At 33.6% G+C, this 23819-nt stretch overlaps 1 protein-coding gene across 4 annotated transcripts; it reads left to right on the forward strand.

Annotated features, from left to right (window-relative positions):
- Nucleotides 1-9434: 9434 nt before the first annotated feature.
- On the forward strand, nucleotides 9435-21999 carry LOC122315629 (putative GPI-anchor transamidase). 4 transcript variants are annotated; one of them, XM_043131654.1, is made up of 11 exons: nucleotides 9440-9862; nucleotides 9944-10157; nucleotides 11877-11918; nucleotides 12034-12178; nucleotides 13481-13710; nucleotides 14061-14118; nucleotides 15470-15547; nucleotides 15694-15782; nucleotides 20577-20658; nucleotides 21411-21599; nucleotides 21677-21999. In XM_043131654.1, the coding sequence occupies exons 2-11, from the start codon at nucleotides 9997-9999 to the stop codon at nucleotides 21815-21817; spliced, it is 1215 nt and encodes a 404-aa protein (XP_042987588.1). In that variant the 5' UTR covers nucleotides 9440-9862; nucleotides 9944-9996; the 3' UTR covers nucleotides 21818-21999. The 4 variants fall into 4 exon arrangements, with proteins under 4 accessions (XP_042987591.1, XP_042987588.1, XP_042987589.1 ...); XM_043131655.1 differs by having other exon boundaries at nucleotides 9947-10157; XM_043131657.1 differs by having other exon boundaries at nucleotides 9435-10157; nucleotides 21655-21999.
- The last annotated feature ends 1820 nt before the right edge of the window (nucleotides 22000-23819 follow it).

A 23819-nucleotide genomic window follows, 5' to 3' on the forward strand; every position in this document is an offset into this window, starting at 1 on the left:
GCTATGTGTGGTCGGAAGAGAGTGGCTTAACGGGGTTTGAGTACCCTTGTCGGTAACTCGTTGTGTGGGGTTGCCAGTGCGCTGTGTAGTCCGAATTGGTGATGAAAGTGTCTCTTTTTGGTGTATTTTGTTAATAAATAAATAAAAAAGTGTTTTGGCATCAGGAGGATGTTGGAAACCTCCTCGTAGCATCCCTGCAACAGTAACGCAAAGAGGTGCTAAGCGCTGCAGCTGTGGAAAAGTACTGAATTAATAAATAAATAAAAAGGAGGAGATGGTGGTCATCAGAAGCAAGAGGATACCATAAATGTCCTATCGGTGCCTCTTTGCCGGAGTCCACCAGAAAGCTGCATGGCAGCACTGCAAAAGAGGTTGAAAGCATTGTTGGTGTGGTGATAGTGTGAACATGGGAGATAAGAAAGAAGAAGCGGCTCAAGGGTCACACACACGGGTGAAGTTTCAAGCCCATTAGTGTGGGCCAATGATAGTGGACCATAGGTCTAGCCCAGACTAGTGACAAAAAAGTCAAGGATTGGAGCTTGTGGGCCAACATAATGGGCCAAATTTTGGCTCAGCCTGAATTAAGGGAAAAGAAACAAACAATAGAAAGAGACTACCCTAATAATGACTTGACCCAGTGGTATTGAATCGAATCACACACATTGTTGAACGAATGGATTCAGTCCTAAATGAGATCCAACCAGAATATTTTAATATTATTTTTTAAAAAATAAAAACATTTTTTTTCTCAAAGCATGTCGTTTATTGTTCAATAAATGTATGAATTATTTAAACTTAAATTATGTCTATTAGTTATAAATTTCTTAATTATTGTTTCCTATGAATTTTTTCAAATGATATGCCATATAAATATATAAATTACTTGGAGTTGAAAGATGACTATTAGTTATAAAATTCTTAATTGTTGTTTCTTATGAATTTTATTGTTTGGTTGGCCATATAAATGTATGGATTAGTAGAACTTGAATTATGACTATTATTTATAAAAAAAAAATTATTATTATTTCTTATGAGTTTTATTGTATGGTTGGCTATATATATAATTGTTCATTTTAAATGATGGGTGAATAATTTGTACTAAAATTAGGGAAGTGGTTGGTTGCCCAAAGTACAAAACCTTACTTAATTTTGGATGGGTAATAATGAAAAATGATTGGATCTATAACATAATTATTGATGTGAAAAAAACAATTTGTGTGTCAAATTTCATTCCCAAATGAGGAATTTTGATGGTACTACTAGTTTATCTACTAAAGTAAATGTTGGAAAGAACAATTTATATGCTAGAATTTACTCCCAAGGGAGAATTATAGTGATATAGCTAGTTTATCCACATAATTTAAACTTGAAAAGAACACTTTGTATGTTAGAGTTTACTCCCAAATGAGAATTGTGATAATATAACTAGTTCATCCATATAATTTAAGGTTGGAGGAAATAATTTGTATACTAGAGTTTACTTCGAAAGAAGAATTCTGGTAATACAATTAGTTCATCCATAAAATTTAAAATTGAAAGGAACACTTTGTATGTCAGATTTTATTCTTAGAGGAGAATTCTAATGATACAGCTAGTTCATCTATAAAATTTAAAATTGGAGGAAACATTATATATGTCAAAGTTTACTCCCAAAAGATAATTCTGGAAATATAGCTACTTCATCTACAAAATTTAAAATTAAAGAAAATATTTTATGTGTTGGGGTTCACTCCCAAAGGAGGAATCTCAATGTCACTATTAGTTCATCTATAATGGTTTAAATTATCCATAATAGTTTAGATTATGAATTTAAAATTGGGGGAAATATTTTGTATGTTAAAGTTCACTCTCAAATGATGAATCTCAGTGACACTATTAGTTAATCTGTAATGATTTAAATTCTATTATTATTTATAAGTGTTGAACTCAAAATATTAATGTGATCAAAATGTTTTCCTTGTAGTAAATATACAAAATATCATTACAAGACTTCCTGTAGAGAATGACTCTATTTTAAAAAACATGAGCATATCATATTTACATTAAGAGTTTTAGACCCTAATTTATCCTTTTTAAGTCTAACATCAATTATTATTATGAATAATGGCAAGGGTTAGAAAAGTACAATGTTTAAGAAGATAAAATTAATAACTACATATCAGACTTTAAATTTTAAGAATGAAAATGATGAAATCTTTTTATTTTTGTACGTAATGATTTATTTAAGATGTATTATTATTTCATTAAAATAATGAAATATGAACGAATTTGTAGCATTTTTGTTAGATTGATACAAATTTATTTTGCTAATTTGTATAAAAAGACAACTATATCTTTTGGGAAAAAAGAAGAAGGAAATGATAGTCACGAAAATATAAGAATTTTATCAATTGAATTTTGAAAGAAACAATGACATATGAAGATTTATGTGTCCTAAGCATAAGGCTTGATTCGAATAGAAGCTTCAATTTTTTTTTTTTTTTTGTATAAGTTTCAAATCAGGTCTTATATATGTTTATAAATTTTTTTAGATTAAACTCGAGTACAATATTCATCTTTATTTTGTCTGTACAAGTTTCAAATCAAACTATATAAAAATATTTATGATTATTTTTTGTCGTTGAACTTGAGAAAATATGTTCATGTTTTAACTTGTTTTAAATGCCATTTATATTGGTTCTATTTTCCCTTCCATTAAAATTTTTATTCAACATGCCATCATAATGCTTTTGTTAAAAGTTTTCTACACTTATACGAGGCATGTATTAGAATCATAGGAAACATAATTTGTGAAAAACTTTTAGAATTCATGGTATAAAAGTTTGAATTCTAAAAGTTTGAAGCATGATTAAAAAAAAAAACTTTATTTGTGGTATAAAATTTTGGAGACTATCTCTAAAAAAAAGTTGTAAAGATTAGTAAATACAAGATTTGCTGCATTTAGCTTTTCTAATCTCAAGGTGCATGTTGATTTGTATAAAATAAAAGCAAATCAAATATATCAAGAAAAATTGTCACAAGAAATAAGGAGTTCTTTGAGATAATGCATATAGACACAGATAGACATTTTTCCTTATAATATTGGATAGATAAAAGTCTCAAAATTTTTGTAATTCTTAAGATACTTTTCATGAGGAAGAAATGCAGCTAGTTAGAAAAGTGAAAATAATCGAATTGGATTGAATTAGTGAGTAGCATGAAAAGTATTATGAGTAGGTCATAACCCTAGCCTATTTTTTTAACTTCTTGAGAAAATATTGTAAAACTCTTAAAAATAATAGTGTGGAACTTATATTGTGTTCATAGTAGGTAGTCTTAATGACTTATTTTTTGAGTTGTAGACTGATTTAAAGTATGTACATGTATGGATAGTCAAGGTAAAATAATATTTATAACCCAAACAAAAGAAAATTGAGTCCTATAATAGTTATTGGGTATATTATCATTATTGATTACTCACAGAGATTCAAATGATATATGTTACATTGTTTCTAATCATGATCTTAGTATTAAAGAAATTGAAATGTCAAATTTCATAATGTTGCCAAAATCAGTGGGAGCATAGAAATTAGAAGTGTGATTGTTGAGAAAGTGCATGCTTTTATCTTCAAAAAGACTTTTAGTTTCTTTTTTCTGATCATCATCTCAATAATAACATAGAACAACAAGCTAATGATCATCCACCTCATAATGGAAGCATTCCTGAAGAATTGGTCATGGAGACATTAGAATAGGTTGTAGAAAGAAGCGATTCTATAAAAGATTGATGCATTAAAGAGCGATTGAAATCCATAAATCAACATAAACTCTATAACTTCATCAAATTGTTTGAAAAATATAAAAAGTCTATTGTAAATGGTTCTCAGAGATAAAATCCTAACTTCAAAAGTAATGTTGAACGACATAGAATTAGACTTGTAATTGTGTATTTCACTAAAAACTGAACATTGCTTAGAAAGAAAGATTTCTAATAAACCTGCAATGATTCATTCAAGATCACTATGATATTAGTAGCTCATTATGATCTAGAGTTACATCAAATAGATATGAAAACTATTGTAAAGCAAACATTTGGATTATGAGATCCACGAGAAACAATAAAAAAAAGCTACTTCTAAAATGGAAGTTTTGAAAATTGTATTTGAAGATTGATAATAAAAATGCTACCTTTGGATTAAATAAACATATTTATTGTTGATATATATACCCAAAGGTCAGTGGGAGTACATTTATATTTATGGTCAAGTATTCATATGATATTTTAGTAAGAATAAATCATGGTTTATAGTATGACATTAAAGTTATATCGCTAAAGAGTTTTTTAAAAAATGAAATCTATGAATAAGACATCCTTAGTAATTTGGATTGAATTTTAATATTAAGACGATAATTGTTAGGATTGTCTCTGTAAAATTGTATAGAGTTTTGAAAGATTTGCATGAATAATTGTTGGTTAATAGATGCTTTAAAAATAAAATGTGACATACTCGGTACATTACAATGTCCTAAAATTGATTAGGCTATTAATATATATTGATTACAAGGAAAACTTGGTTAAGGCTAAATATCATTTTTTCAGTTAACATCCTTGGTTGTTGCCAAAATAACCTAGAGATATTTGACCCAAAAGGTATGAAAAGAGTGTTATGTTACTTGAAAGATATTAAAGACTATATTGTTACCTTTAAAAGAACTGATACTCTTAAGGTAATTGGATATTTAAACTCTATTTTATATGATTGCTTTAATGATAGAAAATAAAGTTATAGTTTTGCATTTTGCTATTTAGTGGAGCTATTTTTTGGAAAAGTATAAACCAAAATCTCTTCGTGTTTCATATGCAATAAAGGCTGAGTTTGTGACATTTTATTTTCCTAATCAAGCATGCATATATTAATAAATTAAAAGGTTACAAACCATCTGGATGATCTTTTCCACTGTCTAAAAGCAAAATATTAGGAGGAATGAAATCTAATGAAATGCTACCAAACAAAGAGTTTGTAGTTGCCCATTGCGTAAGTCAATTTTGAGATTGATCAATCTTGTTGAAACTCCAGCCAGGATGAGACTTCAAGGAATTTGCAATGTCATCCGAGATTGTAGAAATTTTCTAGATCACCTCTACTTTGGAGATAGAAGAAATTACCAACTGGGAATCTTCAACTAGGGAAATATGAGATGTGTTGATAAATTCTGTCATTTTGAAAGCCAATTTTACCATGAGAGTTTCAGCAATTACTGTGGATGTTGTAGGGTTCTCCTCAGTTTAGATTTCAATTACATCCCCTTTTGAGTTTCTACTTGCTGTCGAGGCCAATGAGAAGGAGTTTTTAACCACTGCATCAAAAGATATGCAAATATGATTTGTAGGAGGATTTTGCCCTTTTTTCTCTAATTTGGTGTTGGTATTTTCTTTCAAAGCCTGTAAATTTTTTTCATAAGAGAAATTTAACTGCAATGAAATTTTTTGGAGAAAGAATTCCTTTTGGTTATGAACCAACTCATTTCGAAGCCTCCAAATAAAATTTAAGATCAGGCCAACAAAGATCTTGAAAGGATGATCTTCTTGGGAGGTTAACCCCAGTTTCCGCATGAGTTTGTGACATGCTTTGAGGTCACAGTGTATGATATATGACTAAGGACATTTATTTTATAACTTGGAATTATCGACTTTATAGTCAAGCCTAATGAAATTTTAACTATAAATATTAAGAAGAAAGTACAAAATTAAATAATGTCCATATAATATATCAATATTGCATTTTAAAGAACATGTTAAAAATATGGACTTTATGCCTATACCCATGATTTGAACATGTTAACAAGATCATTGATATGTTAAATATTTTCTTACTAGACATTAAAATATATTTATTATAGTTGTTTTTGTTGTCTTATATTTCTACTTTAAACATACATTAAATTGTGTGAATGAACGATGACAATATAATCTTTGCAATAAACATGAATTGATACCCATGCATTACAGTATTAGCTTTAATTATCTTAATTAAAGATCGTATTAAATTAAGTTACAAGTGTTGTGATACATTGAAAGAATTTTGTTGATTATATAACAGAGGACCATCATAACTCACATTGGTAGCTGATTTGGCATTGATATTACAAAACTCATGTAATGTATTTTGAGCTAGGAAAAACTTTCTTGAAAATGAACATGCACAATATGATTAATTTCTTATAACAAACTTATAAACAAAAATTGTTGTTTTATGAGCATATAGGCTAAGTGGAAGAATGTAAGAGTTTTATTAAAACTCAATATCTGATACACTCATATCTCTATGGGTTTATACTACTTCAAATATATCTCTTAATTAATGAGTATACACAAACACCTTTAGATTTTATAATGGACATAAGTCTATTTAAGAATTGAGAGGGTTAAAGAGGTCTTACCTACTACATAATTGTTTTTCTAGTCATCGAGAGACATTCGAAAATAAAGTTGTTAAAGTGATTATTCTCTTATAATCAAGTTAGATTTTTTATCAAATTATAATTTAGAGAGATACATTTTTTAACTATTATCATTTAATGTCGTGAATCTTAATATTTATTGTTTCATATTAAAATATTTAACAAGCCAATCTAAGTAGACTTAACTCTGAAGGCCTGTTGGGAATTGCGGTACGAGTATTGAAAAGTATTAAAATAATCTTAAAAGCTTTTTAATGAAAAAATTAGACTATTTGGATGTTACATAATAAATTACTTTTAATCTCAAATAAGTTAAAAAATATGTTTAAAGAAAAATATCATTTTGATACTTTTTTTCAAACGCATTTTTTGGGATAATGCGGAACTTAATTCAAATTTAAAAAAGGCTATAAATGGATGAAAATACTCATACAATTTTGAGATAATTACAAGTTTAAATTTTTAAGGATATGGTTATAATTTTTGAAAATTCAAATAATAGACATTTATACTTTAGAAAGTACTTTTTAAATTTATTTCCAAACAAATATAATATGTTTAAAAGTGTTTTAAATATATGGTTACTAAATAGTAAATATTTTTTTAATAGTAAAACTTATTACTTAAATTATAAATTATAAGTTTTAAAGTTATAAACTATATTTCCTATCGCAATCTCAATCATGCGCTTAGGTCTAGTTTGGATATAGAAATGTTTCTATCTTATCACATCTCATCTCATCTCATCTTAGTATTCAAATACTTTTAAATTTTTATTTTTTAATTTTTTCATCTAATCATTACCTAATTATTATAACTTTTTTGAACTTTCAAACAAAACATAAAAAATAATTCAATTTTTTTAAATTCTAAAATAAAAATAATATTAAAAAATAATATTTTAACAATATTTTAACTTTATAATATTTTTATTAAACTTTTTCTCTCTCATTTTTCAAAACTGTATAAAATATTTTAACTCAAATCATTTCTAACTCATTTTATTTTAATTTAAATATTTCATTATTATTCATAAACCATCTCAATTCATCATATCTCAATTAAATATCCCAACTAAGCCTAAAAAGATAAATTCCTAAAGACCCTGTTGTGTTCATCGAGAAAACCCACTGAAAATTTCTATCGACAGTTCAAAGTTTTTTTTTTTTTTTGGCTACTTTTTTAAATTTTTTTTAGATTTCTTAAATATTTAAAAAAAAAACCATAAAGTAGTTAAAAAAATATTTTCTTTAATCACTAGTATTTTTTTCTCCTAAAAAAAACAAGACTAGAGAATTTCTGTAGAAAAAATGCCTATCAATCTGAACCAACCCGATTTGAAAAAATTTATTCATTATCTATCTTTTTTATCATTCTTTTATTATTTTATAATTTAACATTAAATAATAAATTTATAAATAAAATATAATAAATAATTTTTAATTATTTAATATCATATTATAAAATAACAAGAAAGTAATAAGAATTATGATATTGAGCATTATTCAATTCAAAAATCGAGTCAATTGACTCAATTGTTAATCAGTTTGACAGGCCAGTTCCCCTTCAAAAGGAACTAGTGCGAAGTGACACTTAACACTAGGCCTACACACTGACTCAACCGAATTAGATTTGGGCCCGACCCAACCCGATCTGACCCGATCCGCGGGAAATGGCACACCAATCCCATCATTCTGACACATAGATTTTCGGGTTGGGTCGAACCCGTTGCTCTTCTCTGTTTTGGATCCTTCAACTTCATCCAAGGTTTTCAACCAGATTTCTCTCTATTCTCACAACCACTCCAATTCCATCAACCAACCCAGCACACCCAGATTTTTCTTTGATTCCATTTCTCACAACCACTCTGATTCCATCAACCAACCAAACACACTCCTGCACCGTCTACTTGGCGTCCTTTGAGAGAAAACAATGAAAGCCATTACAGATCATGCTCAGTTATGGCCATTTCGGGATGAAAGCAATTGGGAGGTTTGGTTTGTAATCTTGAGAACTTACGAAAACTTTCGGATTGAGAGGGTACGACACCATATAAGCCATTAAAAATGATGTCGAGATCGCATTTCTTCAGCTTCATGCCACCGCAAGATTACAAGACCCACCAGCACCATTTCGGTATGCTTTTGAAGCTCAAATCGAGTAGATATTGTTTTCGAATCAAGAGAAAATCGAGAGGGGAGTATGGGTGAGGCAACGAAATATTGCATTTATAGAGAGAGAGAGAGAGAGAGAGAGAGAGAGAGAGAGAGAGAGAGAGAGAGAGAGAGAGAGAGAGAGAGAGAGAGAGAGAGAGAGAGAGAGTGAAATCATCTAGATGCTCCAACAGCAACTCTTGATGTCCAGGGGTGTGGCCAGAGTAGGAAATTATGGGCTGATTTCTAGAGATTTTAGGATTTGAGGATGAGGGAGATTTGGGACGGTTTCGACGGGTTGGTCGATTTTTGATGTGTACTATACCCGTAAAGAGTTTGACCCGCTAAACTTGAATTTAGTCTATTGGGCCCATATCGGATCTGTCGGATTAATCGGGCCAAGCCCTTTTCTACACAGGCCTACTTAACACCCCGCAATAGAAAGAAACCCACGTAAGCAATATACATTTTAGAGAGGTGTGGATCAGCACACGGGATTCCTACCGAAAACAAAATTGAGGCTTTGTTAGTTTGTTTTGTTTATTTGTAAATTCATTTCATTTAAATTATTACAAATTTTTAAAATTTTTAAATAAAACATGATAAATAATTTATTTTTTTAATCTTTAAACTAATAATAATTATATTTAAAACATAATATTTTAAAATATATGAAATTTGAGAATATCTCCTAACTCTGATTTCGACCAGTGTTTTAGGTGCTTGATAATCTACTCATTTGGTTTTTTTAGAATTTATTTAATATTATTTCAAAAAAAAAAAAAGAATTTATTTAATATGATCGGGTGTCTTCTCCATCTCACGCCGAGCTGTTCTTCCAAAAAGTAAACTATATTTCTTTGAAATTAATCAAGTAATCATTAATCAATCTTAAGAACATCTTCTAAGCCCAATTTCATGCCCAGGTTTTTAGGTGCTTGATGATCTTCTCATTTGGCTCTCTCTCTCTCTCTCTCTCTCTCTCTTTTTAAATTTTAAATCTGATCTGGAGTGTTTAGTGCCATTTTACAGTGTATTTTTAGTGTTGGGTTAGTGCCATCTGATCTGGGAGAGATCTGGGAGAGAGGGTCAAGGGTCTTGGGCGAGCCTGGAGGAGAGTTCTAGGAGAGGGTCAAGGGTCTTAGGCGAGTCTGGAAGAGAGTTCTGGGAGAGGGTCTTCAGTCTTGGGCAAGGCCGCGAGAGTTTGGAAGAGAAATTTTACACAAGTCCAATTGGAGGGTGTTTTTGGGACACTAACGGAATGACCGGTTAGAAGATATTCTCTTGACCCAATTTCCATTGCTTATATTTTGAGGAACCTAACCAAATCAATCTCCCGTATTGTGAAGAAGAAGAAAAGAAATTAGTTTTTGACGACTAGTTGAGGTGAAGGCCGAAGAGAATGCGGTTCAAGATGTACGGTTCATTCCGGTGCAGAATGGTGCTGCTGCTTCTGTTTCTGCTTCTGGATTGCAACTTCAGCAATTGTTTAGCGGACACGTCTTCTGAGGCTACTACGCACACCAACAACTGGGCTGTTTTGGTCTGCACCTCTCGGTTCTGGTAACTCAAGCTTTACTTTTCGCTCTAAAACTTTTACATTTATGATTTTTGAATCATTGAAAGCATACCCACGTTATTATTAATGTTATTTCTTATCATTTGTATTGTTTTGGAGAAATAAATTCTACCCATTTTGTATTTTCTTATGATTTTTTTTATAGGTAATCAAGATGTTTTTATTCACAATATAATAGGCATAGCCAAGTACACAGGAAGTATACATAGTAATACCTAACTAGATATACAATCTCACGATTGACACCACCCATGTGTATTTTTCTTATTTCCTTAGAGGTTTTTGTTTAATTGCTTGATAAGCTGTTAATGGACCTACATGATAAACAATATACTAGTCTGAATTTTGGTACTGTTTTGTCCTCTCTCTGTTTTTCCCCCCTTTTTGTATTTGATGTAAGTGACTGGGAAATAGGAGCGAAGATTGCCATATTTTAAAGGTTCCATCGATATTAGAATTCATGTTTTACTGCCATCCTATTGCCAATAATCTCAAGGTGCCGTTGTGATTGATATTTGAATTCATGTTTAACTGCTTATGTTGCATCATTGGCAACATCACTTGCAAGGAAATGGAATTCATGGGTCATTTGACTCATTTCTGTCCAAGTGAATCTTTTCCAATGTTGCAATCAAGGTGAAATTAAAGTTATGTGCCAAATGATTTGCACCTATGTGTGATGTTTGAGTATCAGTATTAGTTCTTTGTAAATTTGATATTTTGACCTCAGTGTTGCGTCATTCGAACTTCGTAACAGAAAAAATGGGGAATATTGATCAACGAATCATGCTGATGCTTTACTTTTAGTAGGTAACTGGTATCTGAGTTTCCTAACAAATTAATTAAGTTGTTCCCTTTCTTAGATGATAAATGGTTGAAGATAATATCAAATAATTTATGTCTATTTTTTTGTATCCGATAGTGGGAAACAATTAATTTTCCTCTAAAAACAGTATTTTAATGTTTTATTACCATTGGTGCATCGCTTCCATATTTTAAGGAGAGAAACTTGACAATTTAGAGCTTGAAGGACCTTGGGTTTATATTGATACGAGACTAGAATAATCTTGTAATTACCTATTTTTTTTACAAACTTGGGCTAGAGTTCTGCACCTAGTAGTTTCCAATAACGAGGTCTTTCATTTTTAGTCATCTAGAACCTTTAAAAGTTATTCAGAGAAAGGCTTCTGGCATATAGTTTTTTTTCCTTTTAATTTTTAACCTATAAAAATGTAGCTTTTTAATTTCTGGAATTATAATCTAACCTTTACTTTTCATAGAATTCCAACTCTTCCATGGAGATGACAGGACCTAGTATTGTTTCCTTATCATTATATGTGCTATTTTGAAGAACGGTTTGCTGTGACTTACGGTGGATTTCTGACATACATTATCAATATCTATGTGACTGAACAGTACTCATGATACTAATTTATATGCTGGTTCTGTGTATAACATACACTGTTCTTTTACAGTGCTCAACATAAAATGTCACTGTTGCCCCAATTTTTAAGTGTTGAAATCATATTTGTAAGACTATTTTTTGTCTTTCTACCTCTAGAATGCTCCCGAGTAATTGATATTTGATGTCGGGCCAGTCAAGACACAATATAATCAACATCATATGTGCCGAGCTGCATGATATGCATTATGAGAAATTTGACTTTTCCTGTTGAATAACTTACATCTATGTCCTTTTTCAGGTTTAATTATCGACACATGGCTAATACTTTATCCTTGTATAGGTAAGAAAATAGCTTTAAATACCTTTCTTTGTTAGGCTTTTGATTGTTGTTTCTTTTGGGATCCCTCTTACCTGGTAACCATTGATTGAAAATCTTCCAATCCTTTATCTTCCAGGACAGTTAAGCGGCTAGGAATACCTGATGAGAGAATAATCCTCATGCTGGCAGATGACATGGCTTGCAATGCCAGAAACAAATACCCTGCCCAAGTTTTTAACAACGAGAACCACAAACTTAACTTGTACGGAGATAATGTTGAGGTGAGTCTTGTGTCTCCAATTGGGCTTTTGATGCTTCTAAAGAGCAAATGTATCTATACGGTTACTTCATTAAGAGGCTGTTCTTTTGTTTGGATAACGATATCAATAAATTCCGAATCTATTATTTCTTTTGATTGTATTCTTTAGTTGTTCTTTTGGATTTGATTTGGCTTGATTGGTATTACATTTACCATCTGTGCCATACATACACCATACTAAATGGTACCACAAAGAGCTTGGAATGATCACCATTTCTAATCTATTTGAGATATTCCTAGAATGCCTTTGTTTTTTGTTTTTTGTTTTTTGTTTTTTTTTCTCATGATGATGGCTACCACTTTTTTTTATTGCTTGTTATCTGTGGTAGCTTAGAAATATCCTAATGTCATCTAAGAATGAATATTAAGATTACTTATATATATATATATGTAAAAAAGGAATGAATATTAATATTAAGGTGCATACCCAATAATAATGGGAGACAAGGTCTATGATAACTGTGACTGTTGTAGGTTTAACATTTGCAGGTGTACTTTAGGTCAATGGAATATATCTGTGGTGGGCCCTCAACTTGTTTGCCTTCTAGTTAATTGTCCATCAAGAATACCATCAACCTAGTTAAAAGATCTGCAGTTTTCCCAGTATGGATGCTTTGAACAGATCTACTGCCTCCTCTAGTCATGAATTCTTTAAAAGCACAGATACAATTTTTGGCAGTATTGTAAACTTGAGCCTTATTGTTTGAAAGAAAAGTCAAGTTCAGTTACTTCCAAACTTTTGTTAATGGAAAATCTCCTGTCCTTTGAGACAAAAGAGGGGCCTTTATAGAAAGAGGAGATTCAATTAGCAACTCTTATATGCTCATCTAAATTTCTTTATTTCACATGCATTGTAGATTATCTGAAACTACATTGATTTGTGGGATAGGATTACCCCTCCTTCCCATCCTTCCATTTTATGGTCGAATGTATTACCCATAAAATTTCTATGTTTTCTGGTATTTAACCAAATGCAAAAGTTATAATGATCTTGTTTGGTCATATTATTTGTTATGTAGGGATGTAGAGTTTTGTACTGTGGAGATTATATTTTCTAGCATGCCAAAGACACTCTGAAAAGTGCACCCCTTCCTCTCTTTTCTTTGAATTTTTGCAAATAGTTCAGTGGTGTATTAGACTGTCCATCATATGCAAGAGTCTTGAAGGTTTTATGTTCCTTTCTTCAGGTTCGTAATAACCAAGGACTTTTGATAATTGGCTTTCTAGAATGGACTCTCACTTTTTACCAATTGCAATCTCTCAGGTAGATTATCGAGGATATGAAGTGACAGTTGAAAATTTTTTTCGGGTATTGACTGGGCGTCATGAGAATGCCGTTCCAAGATCTAAGCGTCTTTTAAGTGATGAAGGTAGCCACATACTGCTTTATATGACAGGACATGGAGGAGATGAGTTTTTGAAATTTCAGGACTCAGAAGAGCTTCAGAGTCATGATTTAGCTGATGCTGTGAAACAAATGAAAGAAAAGCGTAGGTAGGGGGAATCTTCTACTTTTATGCATGTTTCCCATGATATCTGTATTTGAATTTTTTTATTTCAATTAAGAACAAAGAAAATCAATTGTGGAGGCTCTAATTGTATATGGTTCTGCCATTTGGTTGGAATTCTGCATATAATTTCCTTCACAATAAAAAAAAGTTTAGCTAACCAGAAGATATGCGAGTAATTAACTTCTTTAAATAGAAATTTCGACGTGACTCTGTATCTAATAAGAAAAGTTTGGCTGACTTTCTCTCTCTCTCTCTAATCTTGCTGACTATCCATATAGATTAGCTCTGGTGGAAAATGAGCTGATATCTTGTTAATAATGTTAAAAACTCCAGATTCAAGGAGCTGCTCATAATGGTGGACACTTGCCAAGCGGCGACTCTCTTCTCTCAGGTATGTGACTCCTTCTAAAGGGGGTGATTTTCTTAGTATACCACTAATGTAAATAATTTGTAATCAAAATCCCTATTAGTTTTAAGGAATTTTACTTATCTGTTTAGTGGAATGTCCACATTTCACCGAGAACATTAATTTTTGTTGGCACTGTTGACATTTTCAGAGACAATAGGGGAAAACAGAAAGATCACATTGCTGACACTTTATAGATCTCAATTTGATCTTTAGAATTCCTGACTCACAGTACTTACCAAAAAAAAAAAAGAATTCCTGACTTACATTTCATTATAACCGATTGCAAGACTGAACAGATTGTTTTTGTTAAACCAGTAACAAGCTTAACTGGATTAATGAGCCAAAGTGTGGTCCTATGAAATAACATTCCATAAAACTTCTATAATTCCTTTTAATAAAATATACGGCCTCTAGATAATTACAGTAATGTTAGTAGAGGCATGCATGCAAACATAAATTAATGAAGCATCATCAATCCTGGTCAAGATTGATAAACTTGATCTTATAAGGCCTAATATCAACTAAGATTATAAACAGTGCTCAAAATTCCTGTAAACCTTCCCTTTATGTATGCAATCTGTAGACTATGCTATGGTTACAAAAAGCGCCTTGTAGCATGATGTTCTCAATTTATTTAGATTATTAACTTTTCCATTCTTCAAGACCAAGATATTAAATGTGCTTGCTAATTCTTCAAAAAGGATTCAACTTGTGAAACTTCTGCATGTATGCTACAAATCAATCCTTGTTCTTAAGCAGACCTCCTATTCTGCGCATTATTGGCCTAAAAATTTCCTCGTCATTGGTTGTAAATGTTAAAAAATTGGATGAACAAATTGAGAGTTGTTAACCTCAAATGTTGATTAAAAGATTCGGGAATTAGCAATATGCAGTGGATAGCCAGCACTCTTATTGTTCATCATGCCTAAATGATAATTAGTTTGGTAAAATGAAAACGAAAACAATCCCTGGGTGAAGTGCCTTTTGTATTCTGTATATGAATTCCTGACTTAGTTTATCTATGTTACATATTAGACATATCTTTAGTACTGTTCATGATAAATCCTTCAGCTGTTCCATTCTGATATTATTAACCTAACATGTAATTCAGTGATCTTAGCATTGTTTACATTAGGATGTCTCTGTTACTATGGTGTGCCAGTCATGTCATTTGGGCACTGCTATATATGATCAAACTGGTTTATGCAGTTTGGGTTGTGCTTGTCCCCAAATGAGCTTGGCATTGTGAGATTAATCTAGTTACCATGTCATGCAAAATGTGGCCCTTCTAGTGATTTATTTAGAAATGGATTAAAGTTCATTTCTTGAGCAGCTTCAATCACCTGGTGTCTTGGCCATTGGAAGCAGCATGAAGGGAGAGAACTCATACTCACATCACTTGGACTCAGACGTAAGTGCATTCTTTTTTACAGTATTTTCCATATGTGGACCATATAAATAAAGTATGCATCAATATAACTTTCTTTTGACTTTTATCTCACCAGGTCTTAGGTACCACATAGTAAGATTTCTTGTTATTATGTTTATCTTAAACAGGTTGGTGTTTCAGTTGTGGATCGTTTCACATTTTACACCCTTGGATTCTTTGAGAGGCTAAATATGTACAATAATGACTCATTGATCAGGTATATTGAACTCTTCTTTACTGATAAAAAAAATCAGGCATATTGAACTAGAAGTAAAAGAATAACTGCAATTCATATTGCCTCCTTGTTATATTCAAGAGAGGCAAAAACTTGAAAAAAAATGTATATTGCCTCCTTATTATGCTCTTTTCAGCTCCTATACTTTGCTATTTGTGTTATTTTCAGACCCTCACCTATAGTTAGTTGTCTATAAGTTTCAATGCTGTTGGAGCTAGGAACGTCTTGATTTTGAATTTGAACACTGCCTTTGAATTGTAGTGTCATTTATGCCTGTCATAGTTTTGTTTCCTTGATCTATTGAGGAGTGCCTCTACCTTTATTTCACTGTAAGATAGGCAAATATTTTTATTTTACTTATATAAGAAAAGAGGCAAAGATCAAAGAGGAAAAAAGAATATATTTTTCTGAGTTCATGTGCTTCTATTGCACAGGATTTGTTTGGCCGCAATAGTCATTTTCTTGGAAGAAATTGGTGTTATGATTCTTAATTGGAGAATATTGAGTTGGTGCTTTTCTTTCTTCTAAAAATTGGAACCATAAAGTTAACTTTGAAATGGTGATAATTCAATAACTGTGCATATTTACTTGTTTCCTCCAGATCATTTTTCTAATTGGTTTTAATAGTTTTTAAAATTTTGTGTCATTGTGCCCAAACTGTCACAGCAACAACTACATCTCTAGCATAAATATTGTGTAATCCATTTTAACATGGCACAGCCTATTGAAACTAACAGCCTGTTGTCCAAAGCTCCCCTCTCTTCGTGGTATCTCTACAACCATTTACCCAATAAAGCCTTGTTGAAAACCAACAAATTCTGAATTCCAAGCCCGCCTTCTTGTATAGGGGTACAAACTGTAGCCCAATTCACCAAATGAAACTTGAATTCTTCGTCTATTCCCCCCATAGGAAGTCTCTTTGCAATTTCTCTATCTGGTGAGCCACTTTGCATGGTATCGGAAATAAAGATAAGAAGTAAGTCGGCAGGTTGGATAGGGTACTTTTTATTAATGCAACCCTACCACCTTTGGACAAATAAATCCTCTTCCAACTCGTCAGTTTACACTCCATTTTTTCCAGCACTCCATCCCAAATAGACAGCAATTTAAAGAGGCACCCAATGGAAGACTGAGATACTTCATTGACAAGGTGGAGACTTTACATCCCAAAATATTGGCCAAACTCAAAACACTTGGAACATTTCCAACTGGAACTAATTCTAACTTGGCGAGATTCACTTTCAAATCTGAAGCCGCTTCAAAGCAAAGTAAAAGAGCCGCAAGACTTGAATATGATTATGACTAACCCCACAAAAGATGAGTATCATTTGAAAATAAAAGGTGAGTCATCTCAAGTGTGCCGATTCTTGCATCCCCTACAATAAATCTAGATGAAAATCCACCTTCCACAAGACTTGTGATCATTTTACTAAAAGGTTCCATTATGAAAATAAAGAGTAATGGAGATAAGGGATCACCTTGCCTCAAACCCCTTGAACTTCCAAAGAAACCAATTGGGTACCATTCACCAAGATAGAGAAACGTATGGTGGATATGCAAAATTTGATCCAAGAGCACCGTCTCGCTCCAAGTCCACCTCTCAAGCATGTGTAACAAAAAACTCCAGCTTACATGATCATATGCCTTCTCCATGTCAAGTTTGCATAATAACCTGGATTCACCCGACTTGATGCGACTCTCAAAGCATTCATTGGCAATGAGAACCGAGTCAAGGATTTGCCGACCTTGGATGAATGCATTTTGGAGTTTGGATATAATCTTCTCCAATACCATTAGGGGTGAGTTCGGTCCGGTCCGGTCCGGTCCGGGGAGGTTTTGTGGACCGGACCGGACCTATTCGGTCCAGGGTTTTCCAACCCTGGACCGGACCGAACTCCATCAGGACCGGTCCGGTCCGGTCCTATTCGGTCCGGTCCGGTCCGGTCGGTCCATTCGGTCCAAGGTTGATTTTTTTTTTTTTTTTTTTTTTTTTTTTTTTTTTTTTTATCTAATGACATTTTTTTTAATATTTATGTAATTATATTGTAATATATTTAATATATATACATATAGTATTATATATATATTAGTAATATGCTAATACTATTAGTCTATTAGTAATAATACTATAACTAATAAATATATGTAATAATAACTATACTATAACTAATAACTATATGTAATAATAGTAATAGTGATAACTATATATTTATATAATATGCTAATATTTAATGACATTTTTTTTAATATTTATGTAATTATATTGTAATATATTTAATATATATACATATAGTATACTATTATATATATTAGTAATATGCTAATACTATTATATAAATAATATATATAAATAATATTTTTTTTTTCTATTCGGTCCGGTCCGGTCCGGTCCGGGGTGAAAAACTCCCGGACCGGGACCGGACCGAATCTTTTCGGTCCCTTAAAAATGGGACCGGACCGGACCGGACCCAATTCGGTCCGGTCCGGTCCGGTCCAAATAGTGCCGGTCCGGTCGGTTTTGCCGGTCCGGACCGGCCGATGCTCACCCCTAAATACCATAGTCAATCGAATAGCTAATACCTTCGAAAGGATTTTGTACATTCTACTCACCAAGCTAATAGGACGAAAGTCCTTAATCTCCACCACCCCAGGCTTCTTTGGGATAAGAGTTATGAAAGCTACATTTAGGCTTCTTTCAAAAATACCTCGTTCATAAAACTCTTGGAAGAAGCTCATGATGTCGTCTTTAACTACCTCCCAACATGCCTTAAAGAAGGCCATAGTGATCCCATAAGGACCTGAACCTTTGTCAGTGGCCATACTTCTCACCACCTTGTGAATCTCCACCTCCTCGAAAGGCCTCTCTAGTCAACTTGCTTCTTGCTGATCGATTGACCCAAAAACAAGGCCATCCAAACAAGGTCTGCAAGAAAATTTTTCTGAAAGTAGTTGTGTATGGTAGTTGGTAATATGATCCTTGATCTTAGATGGATTTGACGTAATCTTCTCATCTGCCAACAAGGACTCCATGTTATTGTGTCTTCCATGCGAATTAGCCATGCGATGGATGAACTTGGTGCATTTATCCCATTCTTTTAGCCATAAAGCCCTTGATTTTTGTATCCATGAGATCTCTTCCATTAAATCCATCATTTCAATATCCGAGGTGACTTGCTTTTTGCCAGCCTTTTCTTCTTTTGAAGCCCCCTCTCCTCCTCCACCTCCTCCAAACCTTGTAATTCGTTGAGGAGGGACTTCTTTTGGTGTTCCACATTCCCAAACATTTGCTCATTCCACTTCTTCAAGTCCTCCTTGAGAGCCATTAACTTACAAGCCAGCACATAACTCGGGTTGCCTTGTATGAGATAGGAAGACCACCATTGTCTAACTCACTCAATGAAGCCCTTCAGATTTCAGCCACACGTTCTTAAACTTGAAATATCTTTTACCTCCCTATATGCCTCCACGATCAATGAGAATGGGGAAGTGATTTGAACATAACCTTGGAAGCCGTTTTTCGATTAGATCTGGAAAATGTGCTTCCCAATCAAGCGAAATGAGGAATCTATCAAGTCTTGACCGAGTGGGATGTTCTCTATTACTGGACCATGTGAATGTGCCACTCACTGGAGGAATGTCCAAAAGATCTTGCTCATAAATAAAGTCTGAAAAATTTGTCATTGCTAAGCTAGAGCTAGGACCTCCTAGTCGTTTGCTTGGGAAGTGAGTGACGTTAAAATCTCCCCCAATGCACCAAGGAAGGCTCCATAATCTACAAAGACCGGCCAATTCATCCCACATGCCTCTTCTCTCAGTATTGGTATTGGGACCATAAACACTGGCAAAGGACCATTGATACTTGTGAAATCTTCAACATTTGTGAAAGAAGTAGCCACCGTATATTCCCCCACATACTAGACAGCAAATACGACCACCCCACATGACAACAATTCCATAAACTCCGTATGATTTTATGGGAGATGAGTGCCAATTTTGTCTCTTGTAAACACACACATCCACTCTCCAACTATGAAGCTGGTTTCGTACTTTGGTGCGCTTCTCTAATTTGTTCAACCCCCTTACATTCCATGAGACTATTTTGAGCTTCATAAAACCACCGATTTTGCCCTACCCTTCGTCCCACCATGACTCGCACTTCCTTCATAATTGACCGAACAAGTAAGTTGCTTTAATTCCCTTTCCCTTTTCTTGGCTGACTGGATCTTCATAGTTGCATTGGACTGCCCAGCTTTGATGGCAGCAAGTAAGGCCAAGAACTGATCGTCATAACCGATACATGGGGAGTTGAAAAAGGTTATGGGTCCTGCGTGTAAAGAGCTTTTGAGTAGAAAAAGGTTGTGGGTCTCACATGTAAAGAGGTTTTGAGTTGAGATGAGTTTACTGATTTGAGAGTTGGGTATTTGGATGTTAAACTCAGCTTAAAATTAGACTCAGTTCAATCTAACTTCCAACGGAGCCTTAGAAGAATACATATGAATCATCTCTGGATGTCCAAACTGTCACAGCAACAACTGCATCTCTGGATGTATTTGGCATAAATATTGTTTAATCCATTTTAACATGGCACAGCCTACTGAAACTAACACTCGTATTTGTATAAATCCCATTTAGAAGAATAGATATGAATCATCTTTTGCATATACAGTGATTACATTGGCCTTTGGGAATATCTAATACATTCTGCAGATAGATGATTATGCATCATTTTTTATTCAAATAAAGACCTGTGCCGTGGATTTTTGTGGTTATTTGCAGTCTTTTCAGTTCGTATAATCCTAGTATGTTGATGTCAACAGCATATTACCGAACAGATCTATACCAACGTCATTTAGAAGAGGTATGGAAATTCTAGACTTATTTATATTGCTATTGATCTTTTAATTTTACAATGTGTTGAAGTTGCTGCTTCCTAATTATCTGTGATGTAATTAGAATCACATTACACTACCCTTTATTAAAACTCCTTTATGTAAAAAAAAAGAAAAAAAAGAAAAAAAAATTGAACTAACATAACCCATAGCTGGCTTTCCACAAGTCTTTGCTGCCTGTGGAATAAAAAAAAAAAAAAAAGAATTCCTGACTCCTTTATGGAAAAATAATCTGTCCCTGAAATTGCTTTCTGTGTTGCAATTAGGAAGCAGTTGCTGGACTTTTATTTCTGACTTCAATGGAACTTGAAGTCTCCTAGAATTTAATATTCTTTTGGGTATTTTGTATGATGTTCTGTTATATTGAATTTAATTCTCAAAAGGCTGTCAGATTTTTCTTTTAATCCTCATCTTGTTAATGTGATGTACTATTGAGAGCATTGTCATTTTCACAAAATGAAATCATCAAAATGCCTTCCATGGGCTGAATTATATAGGAGGGCTTAGGTTATTTTCTGGTTTAGCCATAAAAAACTGATTTTGCGTATTTCAGTTTAAGTATATGTTAAGCTTGAAGCAACTCTACCATTTCACATCGTGTATTCCTCAAGATTAAAGCAACATCTAAAAATTTGCATCTTTGTATTGCTATTTTGAATGGTTTTCTTTTTTTATTTGGTCAGCTCAAAATAAAGTTTCAGTATCTCTGTCATATCTCTAGGTACCTGTGACAAACTTCTTTGGCTCAGTCATGGAAATGATACATACCGATTCAGCTTATAGTCTTCTGTCAAGAAAGGAGTCTTTCAGGGTTGAAATCAAGATGTCTGCAGATAAATCAGTCCCTGACAAGAAAAGATTAATGGATAATCCCAGTGATTTGGATCAAATTAGCGAATTAAACATAGAGGTAAAGCTTATTGTGTAGCCTTACTTTTGACTTTAATTATACAATTGTAGTAAAGAGGGAAGGTACATGTGGTGCAGGATCAACATGGCGCTTTAAAACGTATATGGAGTACTATACAAAAAGAGATGGAAAAAGTCGAAGATGTTGATGCCTTTGTGAGCTATGGCTTAGTACTAATAGTTCCATTGTTGGCTGTTTCCATGTGGCTAACATGGTGAAACTTTGAGGCAACATATAATCTGTCTTTCTCCAGAGTCCAGACCTTTATCCCCTGCCCAATGACCTTTCAATTTACATTTGATTCCCTTGTATGCTAGAGGCTAAGAAGGGAAAATGTGGTCAGACCTTGTTCGAAGCCGATCCAGCATTCGAAAATATATTCAAGTGAGTAGTTTTTGAAGTGATTAGAGGACATAAGTTGCAATATTCGAGGAATTTTGTCCACACATAAGACTTAACAAATACACCCACTGGCCCCTTAAAAGACCCTAATACACCAGTTTAAAAGAGAGAAACCAAGTACTATGTTTGGGTGTATTTGGTGCTACATCCACACTGCAACTAGTACAGTATTTTATCTTCTATTTTAGCTTGCCCAATTCTAGCATGGAAAACGCTATATGCAATTGTTTTGGCGCACCCCTTGCGCACGAAACATGGTGTGGCTGTGTTTTTCCGATTTGAAACCTGCGACTTCTCTCCCCTTCTCTTCTCTGACATTGATGATACCCCTTGCACCTTTTTCTCTGTTTCCTGCAAATTTTCAGCACATCCCATGTTCATTGCAGACAATTCTCAAGACCCTTCTCTTTCTTCCAGAAAAGTGCCTTCTACCCTTCCGTATTTTCTGTTTTGGCTCTCTAGACTCTAGTCTATAAGAATTCATGCCCAACCAAAAATTTTCCTGCACGAGTTGATCTATAATTTTGCAAAGAAGAGAGTACATTTTTTAATATCAGTCTTGAGTCCTCTTCTTGGTTGGTGAGTACCTGTGTTCCCCATCCCCCCAAGCTGTAGACAACTATTACTACCAGTTGTTGGAACCCAAATATTTAATTCGTGTATTGTTGGGGTTCTATCATTAAGGTTTTTATTTTGGTTTAGTACTAAAAGTTCAGACCTTCCAAATCTGCATCTCTAACCATTTAGGGTGTGAAATTTTTTCAGTTTTGATTTTCCATGGTAAACACTGTTTGTGAAATGGATTCCATCTGGGTCTGAATTATAATCCCAGTTTGCCTACTCTGCAAGCAATCAAAGTACGCTGATTCAATTCCTTGTCTCAAACCAGGGTATTGGGAGAAATGTTGTAGGTATCTAAAGTGTAACACTTTCTACAAGATTTTTGTGTTCAGATCTGAAATATTTAAGATTTGTATTGAAGGCCCCGAACGTGGCCAATCTTGTTCCCGGTGTCCTCCTCAGGCTTCTGCAGCACATGAACACATGTATAAAGGTTGCCGAAGGGCACAGGGCATTGCTATTGCAAGTTGTGAGCATTGTTCTGGCGCTTGCAGGCGGTGAGTTGTTCCCAAACAAAGGCTTTTTTATCTCAAGTTTTCGGATTCCTCTCATGCCACTTATGAATCTCTCCTTGATAAGCATGATGATCTGATTCTTAGTGACAAGATCCAACTGGGTCAGTTTATTCATGTTGAGCGTGGCTGATTCGGAGATTGGAGAAGAAGAGAAGAAGGGGAGAGGGCATAGCTCTGCTCTCATATTCTGCGTGGGAGAAGAGAAAAAGGGGAGATGATTTCGCAGAGGAAGATCAAGAAGGGGAAAACGCTGGTTTCGAAATGCCAAAATGCAGTGTTTAATATTGTCACCTTATGTTTCGTGCGCAAAGATGCCCCAAAAACGATTGCATACGACGTTTTCCTTCTAGCATCCCCGTCTATGATGATTCGAACTTTAGAGGTGCAAAACCCAACCTTTTGTTGATTCAGAGTGATCAGCTGCACGCTTGCCCCATAGAACCTATCCTAAGTCCATTATGCTCTTTTGGGGGGCAACTGAGTTCCTATTGGTGTTCAAAATTTACGCGTTCAGGTTGTTGCTTGCTCTTCGTCAGTTGCTGCTTCAATTCTATAGCAGTTTCCTAGTTTTTTTATAAGTTCTCCTCAATCTGAAACCAACATGTAACAAAGCAAGTAATGTGGGCCCAATCCAAGCCATGGACTGCATTTATCCTTTTATCATTTTACTTCTTTTAACCCT

This window comes from Carya illinoinensis, chromosome 7 (assembly GCF_018687715.1).
Source record: "Carya illinoinensis cultivar Pawnee chromosome 7, C.illinoinensisPawnee_v1, whole genome shotgun sequence".
In the NCBI taxonomy this organism is placed as follows: Eukaryota; Viridiplantae; Streptophyta; class Magnoliopsida; order Fagales; family Juglandaceae; genus Carya; species Carya illinoinensis.

Coding starts and splice junctions, on each gene's coding strand:
- LOC122315629 (XM_043131653.1), top strand. CDS start 9,997: ATGCGGTTCAAGATGTACGGTTCATTCCGGTGCAGAATGGTGCTGCTG. Junction 20,659..21,410: donor ACCAACGTCATTTAGAAGAG/GTATGGAAATTC, acceptor TCATATCTCTAG/GTACCTGTGACAAACTTCTT. Junction 21,600..21,676: donor TTAGCGAATTAAACATAGAG/GTAAAGCTTATT, acceptor CATGTGGTGCAG/GATCAACATGGCGCTTTAAA.